Source organism: Bos indicus, chromosome 14, assembly GCF_029378745.1.
Source record: "Bos indicus isolate NIAB-ARS_2022 breed Sahiwal x Tharparkar chromosome 14, NIAB-ARS_B.indTharparkar_mat_pri_1.0, whole genome shotgun sequence".
NCBI lineage: Eukaryota > Metazoa > Chordata > Mammalia > Artiodactyla > Bovidae > Bos > Bos indicus.
The window spans coordinates 72,688,119-72,705,311 of record NC_091773.1 but is presented as its reverse complement, the minus strand read 5'-3'; the positions used below and the strand labels follow the sequence as shown (position 1 = coordinate 72,705,311).

The following is a 17,193-nucleotide window of genomic DNA, read 5'->3' as shown; positions in this document are numbered from 1 at the left end:
GCCAAAAATATACAGTAAAAGAAGTCCCAGGAACAAGAAGAGCGGTATTCCGATGCGATCACCTCAAACACTGATAGTGCATCAAGGCTTACCTATTTATCTTCCTTCTCATTTTTCATGGCAAGCACCAGTTCTTTAGAAGACCATGTCTCCTAAATGCTTCACTTCCAACAGTTTTATGCAAAAAAAGAATGAACACTGGCAAACAGAACACATGTTTACCCAAACTCATTCCTTCTTCGGTATTCTGATCTTTGACCAAATTGTCAACACTAAATTGAATCACTAGCATTTCCATGTTGGAAAAAAAAAAGTACTAAATCAGTCCTCAAGGAACATATGCTGACTTAAGTCATAGACATAATACCATATCATATTTTTCAAATACAGACTATCACAGAGACTGAGAAAACCAAAATGAACTTTGAGACTATCTGAAAATAAAAGATAACAATTAAAGAAACTGATTTGGTAAAAAAAAAAAAAAAAAAGTTGTGGCAGGCCAACTACATATGAAATCTCTCACGCTTAAAAAAAAAAAAATGCACTAAACACTTAATTTGTGTTTGTTAATACAGTTGACCTGTCTGGGGTCAGCAGATACACACCCTTCGGAAAAATAAATAAATAAATACCCGGAGGTCACAAAGATCATAAGTAAGAGAAAACACAGCTGTTGAAAGAGATATTAACACCAATGAAGTTTTCTCATAAAGGAGACACTAGATCAGGAAGAAGTATTTTTACCCCATCACAGATTTCAAGCCTGAAGTTTAGCTGAGCAGTAAGGATGCAAGTCCTGGAGCACACCACCTTATGAGAATTGAAGAGATCCTTCAGTCTTACCCATAGGTCTGTTTCTGTCCCTGAGGTCCCTGTGGCTGGGGTGTCGATAGGAGTCCCTGTAGTGGTGGGCAATGGCCATATCATCCAAACGGTAATGCTGCGGTGGAGGGGTGGGGTGAGGCAGGCCATTCGGCTGGTAGGATAAGCCGTTATTTGGACTGTACCGCTGGCCTGGGCTAATAGTGCATGGCCGCTTGCTCGGATGTTCTGAGTGCAAAGGCTCTCTGTCAAAGCCATTTTCTTTGGTTCTGAGGGAGGAAGAAAAAGAGGTTTTTTTTTTTTTTCCTTTTTTTCATAATGGACTCAGAAAGCAGCATAGTTCAGATACTTGGAACCTGTAATATAAACAGAATATTCTTTTCACTGGCCAGAAATTTTCTAAACTCAGCTGCCTAGACCTGTGAGGATTCACTGAAACCCAGGCGGAGGCCTCAGTGATCCCATGGCTGCACACAGCAGAAAAGGCTCCACTTTTCATCAAATCCATAAACATCTTTCAGTTGAGGCGTGTATGGTTTGGTCACCAATAAGAGGAAGCCTGCTCTCTCCTCCGTAGATAACATCTTCATTCAAAAGCGAACTCTTGATTTCTAACAAATTACTCTCAGATCAACTGTATCTGGCGATTCATCAAGGTACAAGAGCATCACTCTTCAGTTCTCTGGGTACATCTATTGCACTGATCCAACCCGGCCTCTGACTTCTATGAGCTGTGTTGTTCAATACAGTACCCACACGTGGCTGCTTAAATTACAAATGAATTAACATTAAATAAAGTTTAAAATTCAGTTCTCGGGTATCAACAGCCACACTGCATGTGTTTAGTTACTGCCTATAGCTAGTGACTATTGTACAACACAGATACAGATCATTTCCATGATCTCAGAAAATTCTATTCAAAAGCACTGATCAATTAACTGAATTAACACAAATGACACAATGTAATGTCTCAGACTGACATTTCCTTGGGCCACCAAGATGATCAGCAGTCCTACAGAGCTAGCTGGGATTAGAAGAAAGGGTGAAGCTCTTCCTCTTGAAGTTGAGGAAACACACGTGGAGATGCAGCAGGGGCCTGTCTGAGGCCATGAGATCTTAGACCAGGGCAGGCACACCCTGTCTGCCCTTCATCATGTGATACACAAAACTCTGGATGTGTCTTTCAGAAGGAACGCAGTCTGCAAATGAGACCTGATAACTGCTCTTACATTCTCAAACAGAAAGTAGGGTTAAAGAAATATTTTCTGGCTGAATGTGTCTCTGGGAGATTAACTCAATATATTCAGTAAAATAGGAACATGTCACAGCTCCCAAACTAATTTTTACCTTGTAGCTGGCTCTCTTTGCAATTCTTAACCAGAATTCTTAATTCTTAATTCTCTTTTTCCTGGGAAATTTCCCCATAAGAATTTGACCAAGTCACAGTAGCTGCAGATTTCTGCAAGCTTTTTTAATAACCATTGGACTGCCAGGGAATTTCCATCTTCATCCCTTTTTTGATTGTAGGTAGATTGTAAGTCTAACGACTTAAAGACTTCAAGAGACTTTTCCCACTTTCCTAGTGCCCAAGGATAGCCTTTGATAAACCTGGAGGGATCTGCGTGGAAACTGACTGGACAACAGAGATCATTACGGGCAAGAGGCATCTACGGTGAATCGTCCTTTATGCCCCTTTAGGGTAGAGCCCCAGTGACAATGTACACACACCAGATTAAGAATGACAAAGGAGTTACAGGTAGAAGGTGCAGGCGCACTAAGAACCGAGGGAAACTGCAGACTTCAATGGGAAATGAATACATGCCCAGCGCGTGCTGGAGAAAGATGTTCTGGAACCAGGAGACTGTCCGATGTTGGAAATGCCAGCAGGGCACGGTTCTCATGGGAGTATCAAACAGAAGTCTCAATGCTGCTCCTGTCAAAGGGTGGACCCTCAAATATCCTGACTCCATACACATTGATCATTGACCAGACTAAAGGGTCTCAAACATTATCTAAACGTATTGCTTAAAATAATTTTTAAAAGTGAACAGAAGCATTCTAGATTTATCTTCTAAGAGGATAACTATGTGATTCTCATCTGTATTTCCATATCCTACACATTTCTGAATAATATATTTCAACAGTCAATGCATAAATATTTCCAGCATAAATCAGAAAATACTGAAGACTATTAGTAGCTATGAACATAATGTCAACACAGCACCTACCTTACTGGCAGTGTGGTGTAGTGGAAAGAGCACTGGACTGGGAATCAAGAGACCTGAGATTTAGTCCTGGCTCTTCCACGACTAGCTGTGTGACCTTGGGCAAGCCACTTAACCTCTCTGGACCTCAGTTTGCTCATCTGTAAAATGAAAGGGTTGGACTAGATCAGTGGTTTTCAAACTGTGTCACCTGAAATGCTTAGGGATTCTGCTGGCAATAAAGAGCTTTTACCCCAACAATCAAGATTTAAAGGACCAGAGGAACCCACTTATCATTTTAATCTATTTTAACAGTTTCATTTTTGAAGGAAATAGTCAGCTGCTGAAATCAAGTTTGAAAACCACTGGACTAGGATGATTTCTGAGGTCCTTTCTAGTTTGAAAACTGCAATTCAATTATTCTATATTTATTTCTAAATGCCATTTGCAAAGCACAGGAAATACAGCCAAAATTGTATAATAACTATATAAGTGGAGTATAGCCTTTAAAAATTATAAATCGCTATGTTGTATACCTGAAACTTTGTAAGTTTTCACATCAACTATACCTCTATTTAAATAAATGAATAATTTTTTAAATGTCATGGTTATGTAGATCAAAACACCCAAAGTTGATGGTATACTAGCCAAATTATGTCTAAGTCAACCATTTGAACCAACAGAGAACTTCTTTGTGCTTTGCTTTGAACAGTATATTATTTATAGCTGATTTTTTATGCAGAAATAGAAAATATCCTCTGAGTATCTTTTAGCAGCCTAAATATATAAACATAAAATCATTTCTAAATACCCAATTGTGTCAAAACCAATTCAGCTCACTGGTTTCCTGTCTCCTTATTCAAAGATAATAAAAACATACATCACTGGAAGAAGTCGTACTAGTTTCAAAGTAGCTGGATATGTTACTTAACTTTGCTGACACGTCAGCCCTCTGGTCAGTGCTATTACTTCAGCGAGCCTGCACTGAAGCTTTTTTTCCCTCCTAAAACAAGGACAGTAAGGTCCTAAGAAGCAGAGCTAGCTCCTGGGTCTGCCCTGACATTTCTGTCACACCCCTACAAGGGACAGCCACTATTCTGCGTCTCATAACTCTTGCAACAATTCAAACAATAAAGCTCATCGCTTCACAAAGGGAGGGTAATATTTTACCAGAAAAGCATTCAAACATTAAAACAGCCCATAGAAATAAAGGTATGAAAAGCCTCCCTGGTACTTCCTCCAATCACTCATGGGTACTTATAAAGCCAATCCTACTTAAAGGATGTTATGTCCATATAAGATAACCAAAACAACTTAATTGCTATTTGTTTGTCTGCTTCTTAGAAATGCTTACAACTACCAACATGTCATTGCTTGGGGGCAAATTCTAAATTTGCATGTTTATTTGTTACCTTCTCAAAATGTGTTAGGCAAAACTAACAAATATCCATTGTCCCATACCAACATACTCTCAAAATGACTCAAATTCTAGTAGGAAGTCTGTCACACGTCATGGGTTTCTGGAAGGCATTTTTTTTTTTTGGTTTGCTTTTTATTTTCTATCTCCTTTTCAGAAGAAAGTTTTCTGAATATAACCTACTTCAACATTTAGATCCCAATCACTTTCTCTCAGGGTCTGAGGTCATCAGAGGACTCTTCAGGACTCAGCTGTGTGACCTTGAGATAACTTGGGAAAGTTAACTTTCTGGCTTGAGTTTCTCGCCCGGTAAAATGAAACTTATAGGAAATAAAACATGTTTAAAAAAAAATACTTAAGAGAAAACTTAATTGACACCTTATCCCACTTCAGGCTGTTTTCTCAGCTCCTCAACAGAGAGGTTGTAAACTGATTCATTTGAGAAAGACAAGCTTTTTAAAAAACTTTCCTCTATATAAAATACTTTAAATGTCATAATTGGCTAGTATGCACTGATGATCCCTTAGTAACATGGAAATGAGGAAGAATGAAGAAAAAATATTATTAAGATCATGGCAATAATCAGAATAAGAGGACCAAGCAATCTCCTGCATGACAGGAACACAGAGTTTTTTCTGAGATTAAAATGTTTTTTAAATGGGGAAAACAGTGCTATGAAGATTATTCTAGGGAAAGGCAAATTGGTTTAGCGTAATAAAGCCAAGAATGGCAAGGAAGAAACTTAAAAAGTCAGTCCTGTTACAAATAAACACCTGCCCTAGGTACTGACTTCTCCCTTTGACCACAGGTATTTCAAACGGCACATATCTAAACCGACCTTGTCTTTCTCTGATACTTCCGACACCAGTCAATTATGCCACTTTCTACTTAGCCACCAAAATAGAAACTAGAAGTCACTCTATAACTCTGTAGAGTTATACTCTCTAACCTTCTGCTCCAAATCAAGTCCTGCCGCTAGTCTCTTCTCTGTCACATGTCCTTCTGCTCCACCTAAGACACCTTATCTTAGCTCCATCACACCACTGTCTCTGCAGGCATCTCAGTCAGAGGCAGGGCTCAGAGACTGCCTAAGTCTTAAAGAAAAACAAAAAACTTTACTTTCATATTTTAGAAAGCAGTCTATGCCTAAATCTCAGGAGGTGACAGTTCTGTTGAAGAAAAGCTCAAAGACATAAATGACTTAATCTTAAACAAATGTCCCTTTCCTTTTCTAATAAATGCAGCTTGTTAAGGTTTCCACAGAAGGACTAGACATTAGAATTAAAAGGCACGGGGAGAAGAGTCATTTATGGCATCGTATTTTCAAAACACAACTCAGTAAACAGTCTCTTCAGGAAATAGGTGAGTTCAGGTAAGAATTTTACATAACCACCTTCTAGCGGTGTTGAATAATGCATCTGAAGCAAAATACATTACAGATTCCCCTGCTACCTTAAAAAGAAAATCAAACCTGATTCTTCAGGACAACCTGTGGGGATTTCTGTGTTTGTAGAAATATCACCCTGCAGGAAGTGGGATGTTCAGACGGTGAAAAGCAGGGCCGAGTGACAGAGGACCATCACGACTGAGCCACACAGAAAGAAGTGCCTTCCCGCTCTCTACTGCTAACCCACCACCCGGGAGATTACGTCCTGAGAGGAGGGCTGACACATTCTGGAGTAACTAAGATAGATGCACGTGGATGTTGGCCAGTCTGGACAAACTCACCATAACTGGAACTTTAAGGATTACAAGATACAGGTTCCCAGAGCTTTCTCTCCCCGAAGGAGAAGGTGGAAAGCTTTGGACACAAGTCCCAGGAGCTCTCCATCTGCTGGACAATCTGCCTAGGAGTGGCTGTCCCCTCATCTCTGCTCATTTCTGGCCACTGTTGAAGTAGTCAGCTGCTACAGCTCTCGCTATCTGGAACTATGCTTTCTTATTCTAATCTGTCATCTATACATCCCAACTGGAGCCCTCTAGTTTTTTGTTAGTGAACCAGTCACCGGCACTTTGTTCCTGAGCTGTTTTCACGGATGTGGGTATTTCAGAGATGCATCTTTTAAAATGATAGAAAGTAAACAAGAAAGCAAAAAAGACTCTTGGGGGAGAGACCATTTGCTACACTACTAAAAATGACTGTATTAAGTTTAATTTTGATTACTTGTTGAACTAGTGTTTTGTTGTTGTTTGTTTGTAGTGTTTTGCTTTGTTTTGTTTTATACAGCTGGCATGTGTGGCATGCATTATCTGGAGCTTAACTGGACATACCAAAATAAGCAAGACATGATTCCCAACACCGATTATGGTTTAGCGGTAGACTTAAATTCCTTTTCAAAGTGTGCTAGCAAGAAACTCTTTACCATGTGTGAGCATGCTAAGTCACTTCAGTCGTGTCTGACTCTTCGCAACTCTATGGACTATAGCTCCCCAGGCTCCTCTGTCCATGGAATTCTCCAGGCAGGAATACTGGAGAGGTTTGCCATTCCCTTCTCCAGGGGATCTTTCTGACCCAGGGATGGAACCTGGGTCTCCTGTTTTACAGGTGGATTCTGTACCATCTGAACCACCAGGGAAGCCAAACTTTTGGCATAAACACAGTTTAATAAGGGATACAAGGCTTCAATACTGTTACATAGGACCTGAACTCGGTAGGTACCGTAAAAAAGAGCACAAAAGTGGTATGGGAGGTCAGAAGCAGACGGAGCCACTCCAGAATGTTCACTGGAAAGAGCAGGGGCTATGGAGTTGCTTTCAAATTTTGGCTTTGCCATTTGCAGGCCCTATGAACTCACGCGGTTTAATCTCTACATGTGTCACAAGACGGGTACTTCAGAGCTCTGAGAGGACTGTATGAGAGAATCTACATAAAGAGTCTAACACGTACCTGGCATTCAACAACTTAACCAAGCGCTTGCTTTTCAAGCTGAGGTGTTCAGAGGCTATGGTATTACAAATGTAGTTATAAGAGCATGGGGAATTAAAGTCAGAGAACCTAGGAGCTAGAATCCCATCCATGCCTCTTACAAGCCATGTGAGCTCAGATATATTATCCAGCCAGGCTGAACCCTATGCAAAGTCAACACTGAGGCGAGAACAGAGAGACCAAAATGTTCTCGACAGCCATGTAATCTTCCTCATCATGTAAGCACTATCTCACTAGAAGCCTCCACAACTGATGTGATTATTATTTAAAAAAAAAAAAAAGTCATTTCTACAGGAATGATGACTCTCTTCTTGAAACTGATGAATGCATAAAAAATGCAGCACAAAACAAGAATGTGTGACATAAATTCCTCATATTTTTCATAGAAAACTGAACACGCTAGATAATAAATATTTAATTCTTATCTGCAGAGTCAACTTGACAAAAATATTGAAATCTCATCCATTTTGCAGTAAAGGAAAAATGGAGCTAACAGGTTCAGCTGGTGTGCACCTCGCTGACAAATCTCATATATTCAACCAACACGGTTTCAAAACGACTGCCTTATGACCCTCAAACATTCAGTGTTTTCTAATTTACTCAGTAAGGCAGGAAACCAGGCTGACTGTGGATCCTCTATCCTTACAAAGATTTATAAAACCTCAGTACATTCAACTGTTGCATTTGCCCACATGAGCAATTATAGAGAAGAAATAAATGAGCGAAAGTAAGGAGAAAAAAAGATATAATTCTTAGTTGAGCTTTCCTTATTCAGATTCTGCACATTAAAACATATTTTGTGCAACTGGAAGATTTCAGGTATGTATTGATAAATATGCTGATTTCTCCATTAAGAAGTCCTATAACTTTAAGCAAGTTCTTTAGGCCTGCTAAATCCATAAGATCTCTCCCAGATGACAAATTATATACTTCTAAAGCTCAAGAAAATCTTAAAAAAAATAATGTTTAATAATTGGGGGTGGAGGAAATACACGTTCATGCAACCATGTTGCCTTCAAAATAAAAATCAAGATGTGTTCAACTGAGAGTAAGTTAAAGCATAATTACATTAAAATGATAATAAAAAATACACAGATAGATCGATGAAGGGGATTAAGATTTAACATCGATCACTTGAAAGGGGGAATAACGTAGTGGAGACAGTGTTATCCACATAAGATCAATGATCACTCGATTTGATTTCTTAAGCCAGAAAGTTTCTGCATCAGAAAATCGCCATAACAGGTGAGAGCACAACTTTAAAGACAAAACGCTGCAACAGCAAAGCTGTGAGAAAAAGACATCAAATGATAATTAACACACAAAAAAGTATCTTTTTAAATGCAGTGATTTTTCTCTATTCTGTAGTCTCAAAAAAATGCAGCCTTTGTCTAACTGCTCTTTCCCTCCTCATCCTACTTGAAACTGTGTCCTCAAGACCATCGGTATGCAGTTTTAAAGAGGGCTCTTAAATTCCAGTCTCTGTTTGAAACTGGTCACTTCATTTAACCAGCTCCAAAAACGGTTTGTATGCCCTTCCTCGGGGTTCCCTGGTGGCTCAGTGGTAAAGAACCTGCCTACCAATGCAGGAGATGCGGGTTTGATCCCTGGGTTGAGAAGATGCCCTGGTGAAGGAAATGGCAACCTGCTCCAGTATTCTTGGTTGGGAAATCCCATGGACAGAGAAGCCGGCAGGCTACAGTCTGTGGGATGACAAAAGAGTCAGACATAATTCAGTGACTAAATAACAACATTCCCTTCCTCAGCTTTTTCCATCACTGAATGGCAAGATGAACAAACTTTTACATACAAACAAAGAATGGAAATCAGAACTTTCTTTTAGCTCTCCCTGATAATTTAGAAAAAAAAAATAGCATGATTTTAAAATGAATTGTCTTCTTTCTCATTTGGGTTCTAAGTTATTCTACCCCAGACCTACAAATCTAGTATAGTTGTTCAGGGACTCACCCTAGAAGTATTTTTAAGAAGAAGTAGAATAAATTTTACTGTTCTGTACAGGAAAAAAAAAAGATTTCAGAGACTTCCCTGGAGTATTCATTTCTCTGTAAATAACAGGAATGCTTAAATAAAGAAAAAATATAACCAGTGACAATCATATTTAAGGATGAGAAGTTACATTTGCCAAAATCCATCCCTGAAATACGTGAGGACTGTTCAGTAGATTAAATCAGCAATCGTCACAGAATTTAAACCCCCAAAGTTGTAAACAAAATATAGAGTGCTCTTTTGTTCATGACATGTCATGAACAAATTACCAAAATGTGTTTTCTCCTCAGGTGTCAGTTTTTCCCTCTTTTAGTGACTGATGGTTCCCAGTGTTATTACAGAAACAGATTGATCTTTTTAATGAGCCAGTTTAATAGACTCCAAAATCTCACCGTGGCTGCTCATCCATGTCAGACCATATGCACCAACAAAACATTCAGTAAAACAAAAAAAGCTCTGCTGTCAGACAGCTCCATACTCTATAAAATTTCATATAGTAGATCTGGATATACAGATAAATAACCGGAGAAGAGAAAAATGCATATGCAAACAAGATGCAGAAAATATATGCAAAGAAATACTGTAGAGGCCCATATTTTCTTGGCTCTGATGAAATTCCCACAAGATACAAATGTATTTACACAACATATTCTCATTACCCTTCCTCCTAACTCTAAGGAAATCTATTTGCCATCTTTCCATTATAACACACACTTCAGGGTTCCACTTGAAAAAGAATGTTCCAGCCAAAGAGCAACTGTGTGAATTCTGACTCCAGCAACTGTCTATGAATAACCAGAGGGGAACAAGACTAAAGGGCTTTTAAGAAAGTTCTATCTGACTGAACACAAACAGGCACGCAGACACAGTTACAGATCTTCGCAACAAAAATGCCAATCTTCTGTGGAATTCATACAAAGTTTCCACATCGATGTTAGCACATTGGCAAGCTTACCTCAGTACTGTTCAAGAAAGATCTAAAGTTACAGGGTATTCACATATGAAACACTGGGACAGACAGTGGACAGAGGGCTGAAAACATGGAGAAGTGGATAAAACAAGTTTTTATTCTGCCTGTTACAGTTACTTAGCATTTAAAGCTTCTAGAATAGATTGTGTCCCTGTCTAATGTTGGCTATAGGATTATCTTTACATTTATCACAGTCATCTAAACCTTTCTCTGTTATCCCTTCCTCCACCCAAATAAATGTCCTCCTTCCCAATTTTCCTTCTAGTCTCTCCCTACTTCCTTTACCCCACTGTCTTGGGAAAATGGAACTAAAGCATCTCAATATCAGCACACAGGGCTGACTCCCTTCAGGGTAAAAGGTTAGGATCAGACAGGAATACAAATGTGAATCATCTATGCTTGGGCTGCCTCCTGGTTTTCAGCATCACGTGGACATGTCACTCAGACACCTGGATTAAGCACTGCCTTTAAAGCTAAAGTACCAAATGCTTAAATATGACTAAGAAAATACAGCTTGCAAAATAAGAAAGTAGCACTGTTGGTAGGTCACGGAAGGAGGTTGGGTCTATAGGATGTCAGAAGTAAACTAATATTTAACCCTTTGCTTTAATGTTTTAAACTGTTAAGAGGTCCCATGTCACGAGGAGAAAAATTCCAGAGATTGTAGCATAAAAACTGCTTAACAGAGGATTATGTAATAACTATATGTAAACTGGCTGGCTTTTAATAACATTATGATTTGCAAAGCAGCTAATACATTTAAGGGTAGCTAAGTCGGTCACAGATAGAAGGAGCGTAAGCGCCTATGAATCTGTGCCAGTGTTAACCTTTCAAAGGCCAGTCTACTCTTTCCTGATAAAATGCAGAAAGAGTGAATGGATAAACAGAGAAAGGAAACAAAGCATGTGACAAATACATTTCTGAATACAGTTTCATTTTAAGATTCTCCATATTTTACAAATGCAAGATGCTAATAAGACTTCATATTTCTGTATTAGAAAATATTTATAAATGAAGCTGAGGTATTCAGGAAACTCATTTTAATAAGGTACTTAGGAAGTTTCATGTATATGCGTCATTCAGCAACTAATTTGCAAGGTTTCATGGAGAAGGGGGTTTATTTTACATTTCCTAGAATTCTCAGTTATGAGAGCAGAGTAACCTGGTATAATGAATATTGACTAGTAGATAAAATTTATCGGAAAAAAATGCCACCTATTAGTTCTATTACTTAACTCTTATATTCACTCAGTTCAACTAGCTTCACTAAAGTTTTCTCTTAGTTCATACAAAGTCCAAATTAAACAGCTACTGCACTGCGTTTAGGCCAGATTTCAAAACCATCATGTTCTGAGAAAACTTAGAATAATAAATTATTGGAATAATAAAATATGTGCTTTGGATGAATAATATAGTAAATGAGAAGTTTAATATAGGTATACCTTGGAGATGCTATATGTTCAATTGAAGATCACCATGATAAAGCAACTAAAGCCAGTCACACAGGTTTTTTTTTTCCTTCCTAGTGCTCATAAAGTTCTGTTTACACTATACTATAGTCTCTTAAGCGTACAGTAGCACTATGTATAAAAGAGTATATACCTTAATTAAAAAACAATTTATTTCTGAAAAACACCAGAACAATCACAATGGTTAACATTAAAGAAGACCGATCACAGATAACCGTAACAAATATAAAATGAAAAAGTTTGAAACACTGTGAGAATTACCAAAATGTAACACCAAATAATGCTTTTAGAAAAATGGTGACAAGAGACTAATTCCATGCAGGGTTGCCACAAACCTTCAATTTAAGAGGGAAGGGAAGAAGGGAGGTGAGGGGAAGGAAGGGAGAGAGGGGTGGGGGAAGGCTGGAAGGAAGGAAGGAAGGAAAGCACAAGGAAGCACAATAAAATGTGGAAAGCCGGTGCTGACTGTGTCTAATAAACATCAGTGGCGCGTGGCACATCTGAGTGTCACTCATCTTTACCTTTTACTTTAACATTCCAAGCAACAGTGGTGATGTTTGTGATGCACAGAAAAATCAATCACTAGATTGTACATCTGCAACTATCATAGTGCTGCAGGTCAATTAAACTAAAAAAAAAAAATACAAGTAACAAAGCTTAACCTGCACAGGCCAGAGACTCATCATTCTGCAACACCCCAGGCCAGAGCAAGATTCCCTGCAGCCCCTCTAGTTTATTATTTTGCAAGAAGCGTCAGTCAGCAGTTGAAACACGACATGAAATATGGCCTCATGCCGCCGGTCTGGGGTCCTCCCCCCTCTCACCTGTCTGGAGTTCGCCTCTTCCCGTTTTCGTTCACATCGAGAAGCAGCTCTGAGGAGTCAACAGGTGAGGTGGTGCTGGCATCCAGAAGCAGCTGTTCATGCTGGGCGAGGTACTGGGCAGGGTTCTGTTTGGCCAATCTCGCGCAGTGGAGGAGCTCACGCTGCAGAAGGGGCAAGTTGGCCTGTAAGGGCAGAACAGGAATGAGAGGGTGCGCAGAGGCTCCTTCTGACCAGGGGACCTACTCCACTTTGCAAACACTAGTGGACCGGACCACACAACTCAACTAAAGGACATGCCGCCGAATGCATGCAGTTCCCAGGCACGACTTCCTGCACTGGCTACAGCATGAGCTTCCCTCTGGGCCTGGGGTGGATAAGATGCCTGAGGCAGGTCTCACCCCTCCTACCTTCCAGCCCATTAATAAACTGGGAGTGGCTCCTATGTAGGTTTCCTTCATAAACTTTGAGCTTCCCTGGTGGCTCAGACTGTAGCGTCTGCCTGCAATGCGGGAGACTCGGGTTCGATCCCTGGGTCAGGAAGATCCCCTGGAGAAGGAAATGGCAATCCACTCCAGCACTCTTGCCTGGAAAATCCCACGGATGGAGGAGCCTGATAGGCTAGTCCATGGGGTTGCAAAGAGTCGGACAGGACTGAGCGACTTCACTTTCACTTTCATAAACTTAGCAGGGCGGGAGATGGGAAGGAACTTCAAGAGGCAGGATTCATCTTGATGTATGGCAGAAACCAACACAATATTGTAAAGCAATTACCACTCAACTAAAAATAAATAAACTAAAAAACAAAGATTATAAAAAAGCAAAAACAAAAGATGCTTTCATATTCAAACATTGTAAGCTCTACTGGATACAGATTCCAGCTCCACCTATGAGGAACTTTCGTCTCCCACTAGGAAGATAGATGGTCAGTACCGAAATCAGACTGATCATATTCTTTGCAGCTGAAGACAGAGAAGCTCTATACAATTGGCAAAAACAAGACCAGAGGCTGGCTGTGGCTCAGATGATGATCTCCTTACTGCAAAAATCAGATTTAAATTGAAGAAAGTAGGGAAAATCACTAGACTATTCAAAACAAAGAAAGTCAAGGAAAGTGAAGTTGCTCATTCATGTCCAAAAGCAAGACCATTCAGTTATGACCTAAATCAAATCCCTTACAATTATACAGTGGAAGTGACAAATAGATTCACCATATTAGATCTGATGGACAGAGTGCCTGAAGAACTATGGAGGGAGGTTCATGACACTGTACAGAAGTCAGTAATCAAAACCATCCCCAAGAAAAAGAAATCCAAAAAGTCAAAATGGCTGTCTGAGGAGGCCTTACAAATAGCTGAGTAAAGAAGAGAAATGAAAGGCAAAGGAGAAAAGGAAAGATATATCCATCTGAAAGCAGAGTTCCAAAGAATAGCAAGGAGAGATAAAAAAAGCCATTTTAAGCTATCAATGCAAAGAAATAGAGGCAAACAATAGAATGGGAAAGACTAGAGATCTCTTCAGGAAAATTGGAGATACCAAGGGAACATTTCATGCAAAGATGGGCACAATAAAGGACAGAAACGATATGGATCTAACAGAAGCAGAAGATATTAAGAAGAGGTGGCAAGAATACACAGAAAAGCTATGCAAAAAAGATCTTAATAACCCAGATAACCATGATGGTGTGATCACTCACTGAGAGCCAGACACCCTAGAGTGCAATGTCAAGTGGGCCTTAGGAGGCATCACTACGAACATAGCTAGAAGAGGTGATGGAATTCCAGCTGAGCTATTTCAAATCCTAAAAGACGATGCTATTAAAGTGCTGCACTCAATATGCCAGCAAATGTGGAAAACTCAGCAGTGGTCACAAGACTGGAAAAGGTCAGTTATCATTCCAATCCCAAAGAAAGGCAATGCCATAGAATGTTCAAACTACTGCACAATTGCACTCATCTCACATGCTAGCAAAGTAATGCTCAGAATTCTCCCAGCCAAGCTTCAACAGTACATGAAACTGAGAATTTTCAGATGTTCATGTGGATTTAGAAAAGGAAGAGGAACTAGGGATTAAATTGCCAACATCCTTGGATCATAGCAAAAGCAAGAGAGTTCCAGAAAAACATCTCTTTCTGCTTCATTGACTATGCTAAAGCCTTTGACTGTGTGGATCACAACAAACTGTGGGAAATTCTTAAAGAGATGGGAATACGTAGACCACCTGACCTGCCTCCTGAGAAATCTGTATGCATGTCAAGAAGCAACAGTTAGAACTGGACATGGAACAGACGGGTTCCAAATTGGGAAAGGAATACGTCAAGGCTTCATATTGTCACCCTGCTTATTTAACTTATATACAGAGTACATTATGCAAAATGCCAGGCTGGGTGAAGCACAAGCTGGAATCAAGACTGCTGGGAGAAATATCAATAACCTCAGATATGCAGATAACACCATCCTTACGGCAGAAAGAGCCTCTTGATAAAAGTGGAAGAGAGTTGGAAAAGCTGGCTTAAAACTCAACATTCAAAAAACAAAGTTTACGGCAGCCAGTCCCATCACTTCATGGCAAACAGATGGGAAATAATGGAAACAGTGACAGACTTTATCTTCTTGGGCTCCAAAGTCATTGCAGATGGTGACTGCAGCCATGAAATTAAAAGACACTTACTCCTTGGAAGAAAAGCTATGACAAACCTAGACAGTATAAAAAAAGCAGAGACATTACTTTGCTGATGAAGGTCTATATAGTCAAAGCTATGATTTTTCCAGGAGTCAAGTATGGATGTGAGAGTTGGATCATAAAGAAAACTGAGCCCTGGAGAATTGATCTTTTGAACTGTGGTGTTAGAGAAGACTCTTCCTGAGAGTCCCTTGGACTGTAAGGAGATCCAACCAGTCAATCCTAAAGAAAATCTGTCCTGAATGTTCATTGGAAGGACCGTTGCTGAGGCTGAAGCTCCAATACTTTGGTCACCTGATGTGAAGAAGTGACTCATTGGAAAAGATCCTGATGCTCGGAAAGATTGAAGGCGGAAGGAGACGGGGACGACAGAGGATGAGACGGTTGGATGGCATCAGCAACTCGATGGATCTGAGCAAGCTCCAGTAGTTGGTGAGGGACAGGGAAGACTGGCGTGCTGCAGTCCTTGGGGTCGCAAAGAGTCAGACACAACTGAGCCACTGAACTGAACTGAGGAAGACAGAGGATACATGAAATATACACATAGTTCTATTAACCTTAAAATAGGCTCCCTGATACTTTCATTTTTGGATCTAGCTACTTACCCAAGTGAAAAAGGCTAATCTATGAAATATCTTTGATCAACTACTAATTTCAAATGACAAAAATAGGGAGATGAACAAAGAAATTGTTTTTAATAATTATTAGATTCACGCATTTCAGTATTGGTCTGAGTCTGCTCAGACATCCTGCTTAAGATTCATGCACAAAGCAGCATATACTACTAGTTTACAAAGGTAATCTGCTTTCTTTGTATTAGATCTATTCCAAGGAATGTATATATTTAACAGAAGAAATCTTGCGTACCCATCACTCTGAATCCTCACCAAGCCCAGCACTGGGAAAAAGACTGAGGACACATTTGTTGACAGATGATTCTGGCAATCTCAAATGGAGTAAGAGGAAAGAGGACAATTTCACACGCAGAAAAGCATTAAAACAAAAACCTCAGACTCTGACTCTGAAAACCAAACTTACTCTGACTTTATAAATCCAGAGTGCTGTTGCTTTTTCTTCTATGTGTCTTTTACTTTTTTTTTTTTTTGGAAGGGAGGGGAATAGAATATATAACATGGAAGTATGAATAGCACTCATTCTCAGTAACACAATTCTTCAAAGTCAAAGGAAGATCAATAACATAAGTAACTTTGTAACTCAGGGTTTGGGACTTCAACGGTGGCTCAATGGTAAAGAATTTGCCCACATGTGGTAGACCTGGGTTCAATCCCTGGGTTGGGAAGATCCCCTGGAGAAGGAATGGCAACCCACTCCAGTATTCTTGCCTGGGAAATTCCATGGAAGAGGAGCCTGGTGGGCTGCAGTCCATGGGGTCTCAAGAGTCAGACATAACTTAGCAACTAAACCACCACCACCACAGGGTTGTAACTGTAGAAGCTAAGTGCCATGTACACTAATTAAGCCATTGGGTAGAAATGCCTTTCTGAACAGAGGAGGTCCCAGTTGTCTCAATCTTTGGGTCAAAGTGTCTTAAAAAAGAGAGGAAAAATAAATAAATAAAAGCCAAGCCCCCTGGGACGTCAGGCATAGGCACTAGGGCAGGGCTTTCTGAGAGTATTAATTCAGGAGTCACCTCCTAATGAAACCAAAGCAGATTTCTGCACAGTGTTTAAGACTAGGGTATTTACTAAAGACAAGCACATACCATACACTAACAATGGAGATGACTTCTTACATGAGAACAATGCTAAAAACCAACCCTTCACAGTTAGTCTAGAGCACCATGTGTGTAGTATATTCTCAAATATTTTTAAAACCCTCTTTTACCCTCCTTGGGGCTTTCCTGAAAGCTT

At 39.8% G+C, this 17,193-nt stretch overlaps 1 protein-coding gene across 9 annotated transcripts in view; it reads right to left on the bottom strand.

The window, feature by feature from the left end:
• Positions 1-17,193, bottom strand: part of RUNX1T1 (RUNX1 partner transcriptional co-repressor 1) — a 155,606-nt gene that overhangs the window by 37,862 nt on the left and 100,551 nt on the right. For all 9 annotated transcript variants that reach the window (XM_070802925.1, XM_070802924.1, XM_070802923.1 and 6 more), the window contains 2 exons: positions 12,643-12,824; positions 847-1,094 (listed from right to left, as the gene is read on the bottom strand). In XM_070802925.1, the coding sequence (XP_070659026.1) occupies positions 847-1,094; positions 12,643-12,824 (430 nt within the window). The remainder of the gene's footprint in view (positions 1-846; positions 1,095-12,642; positions 12,825-17,193) is intronic.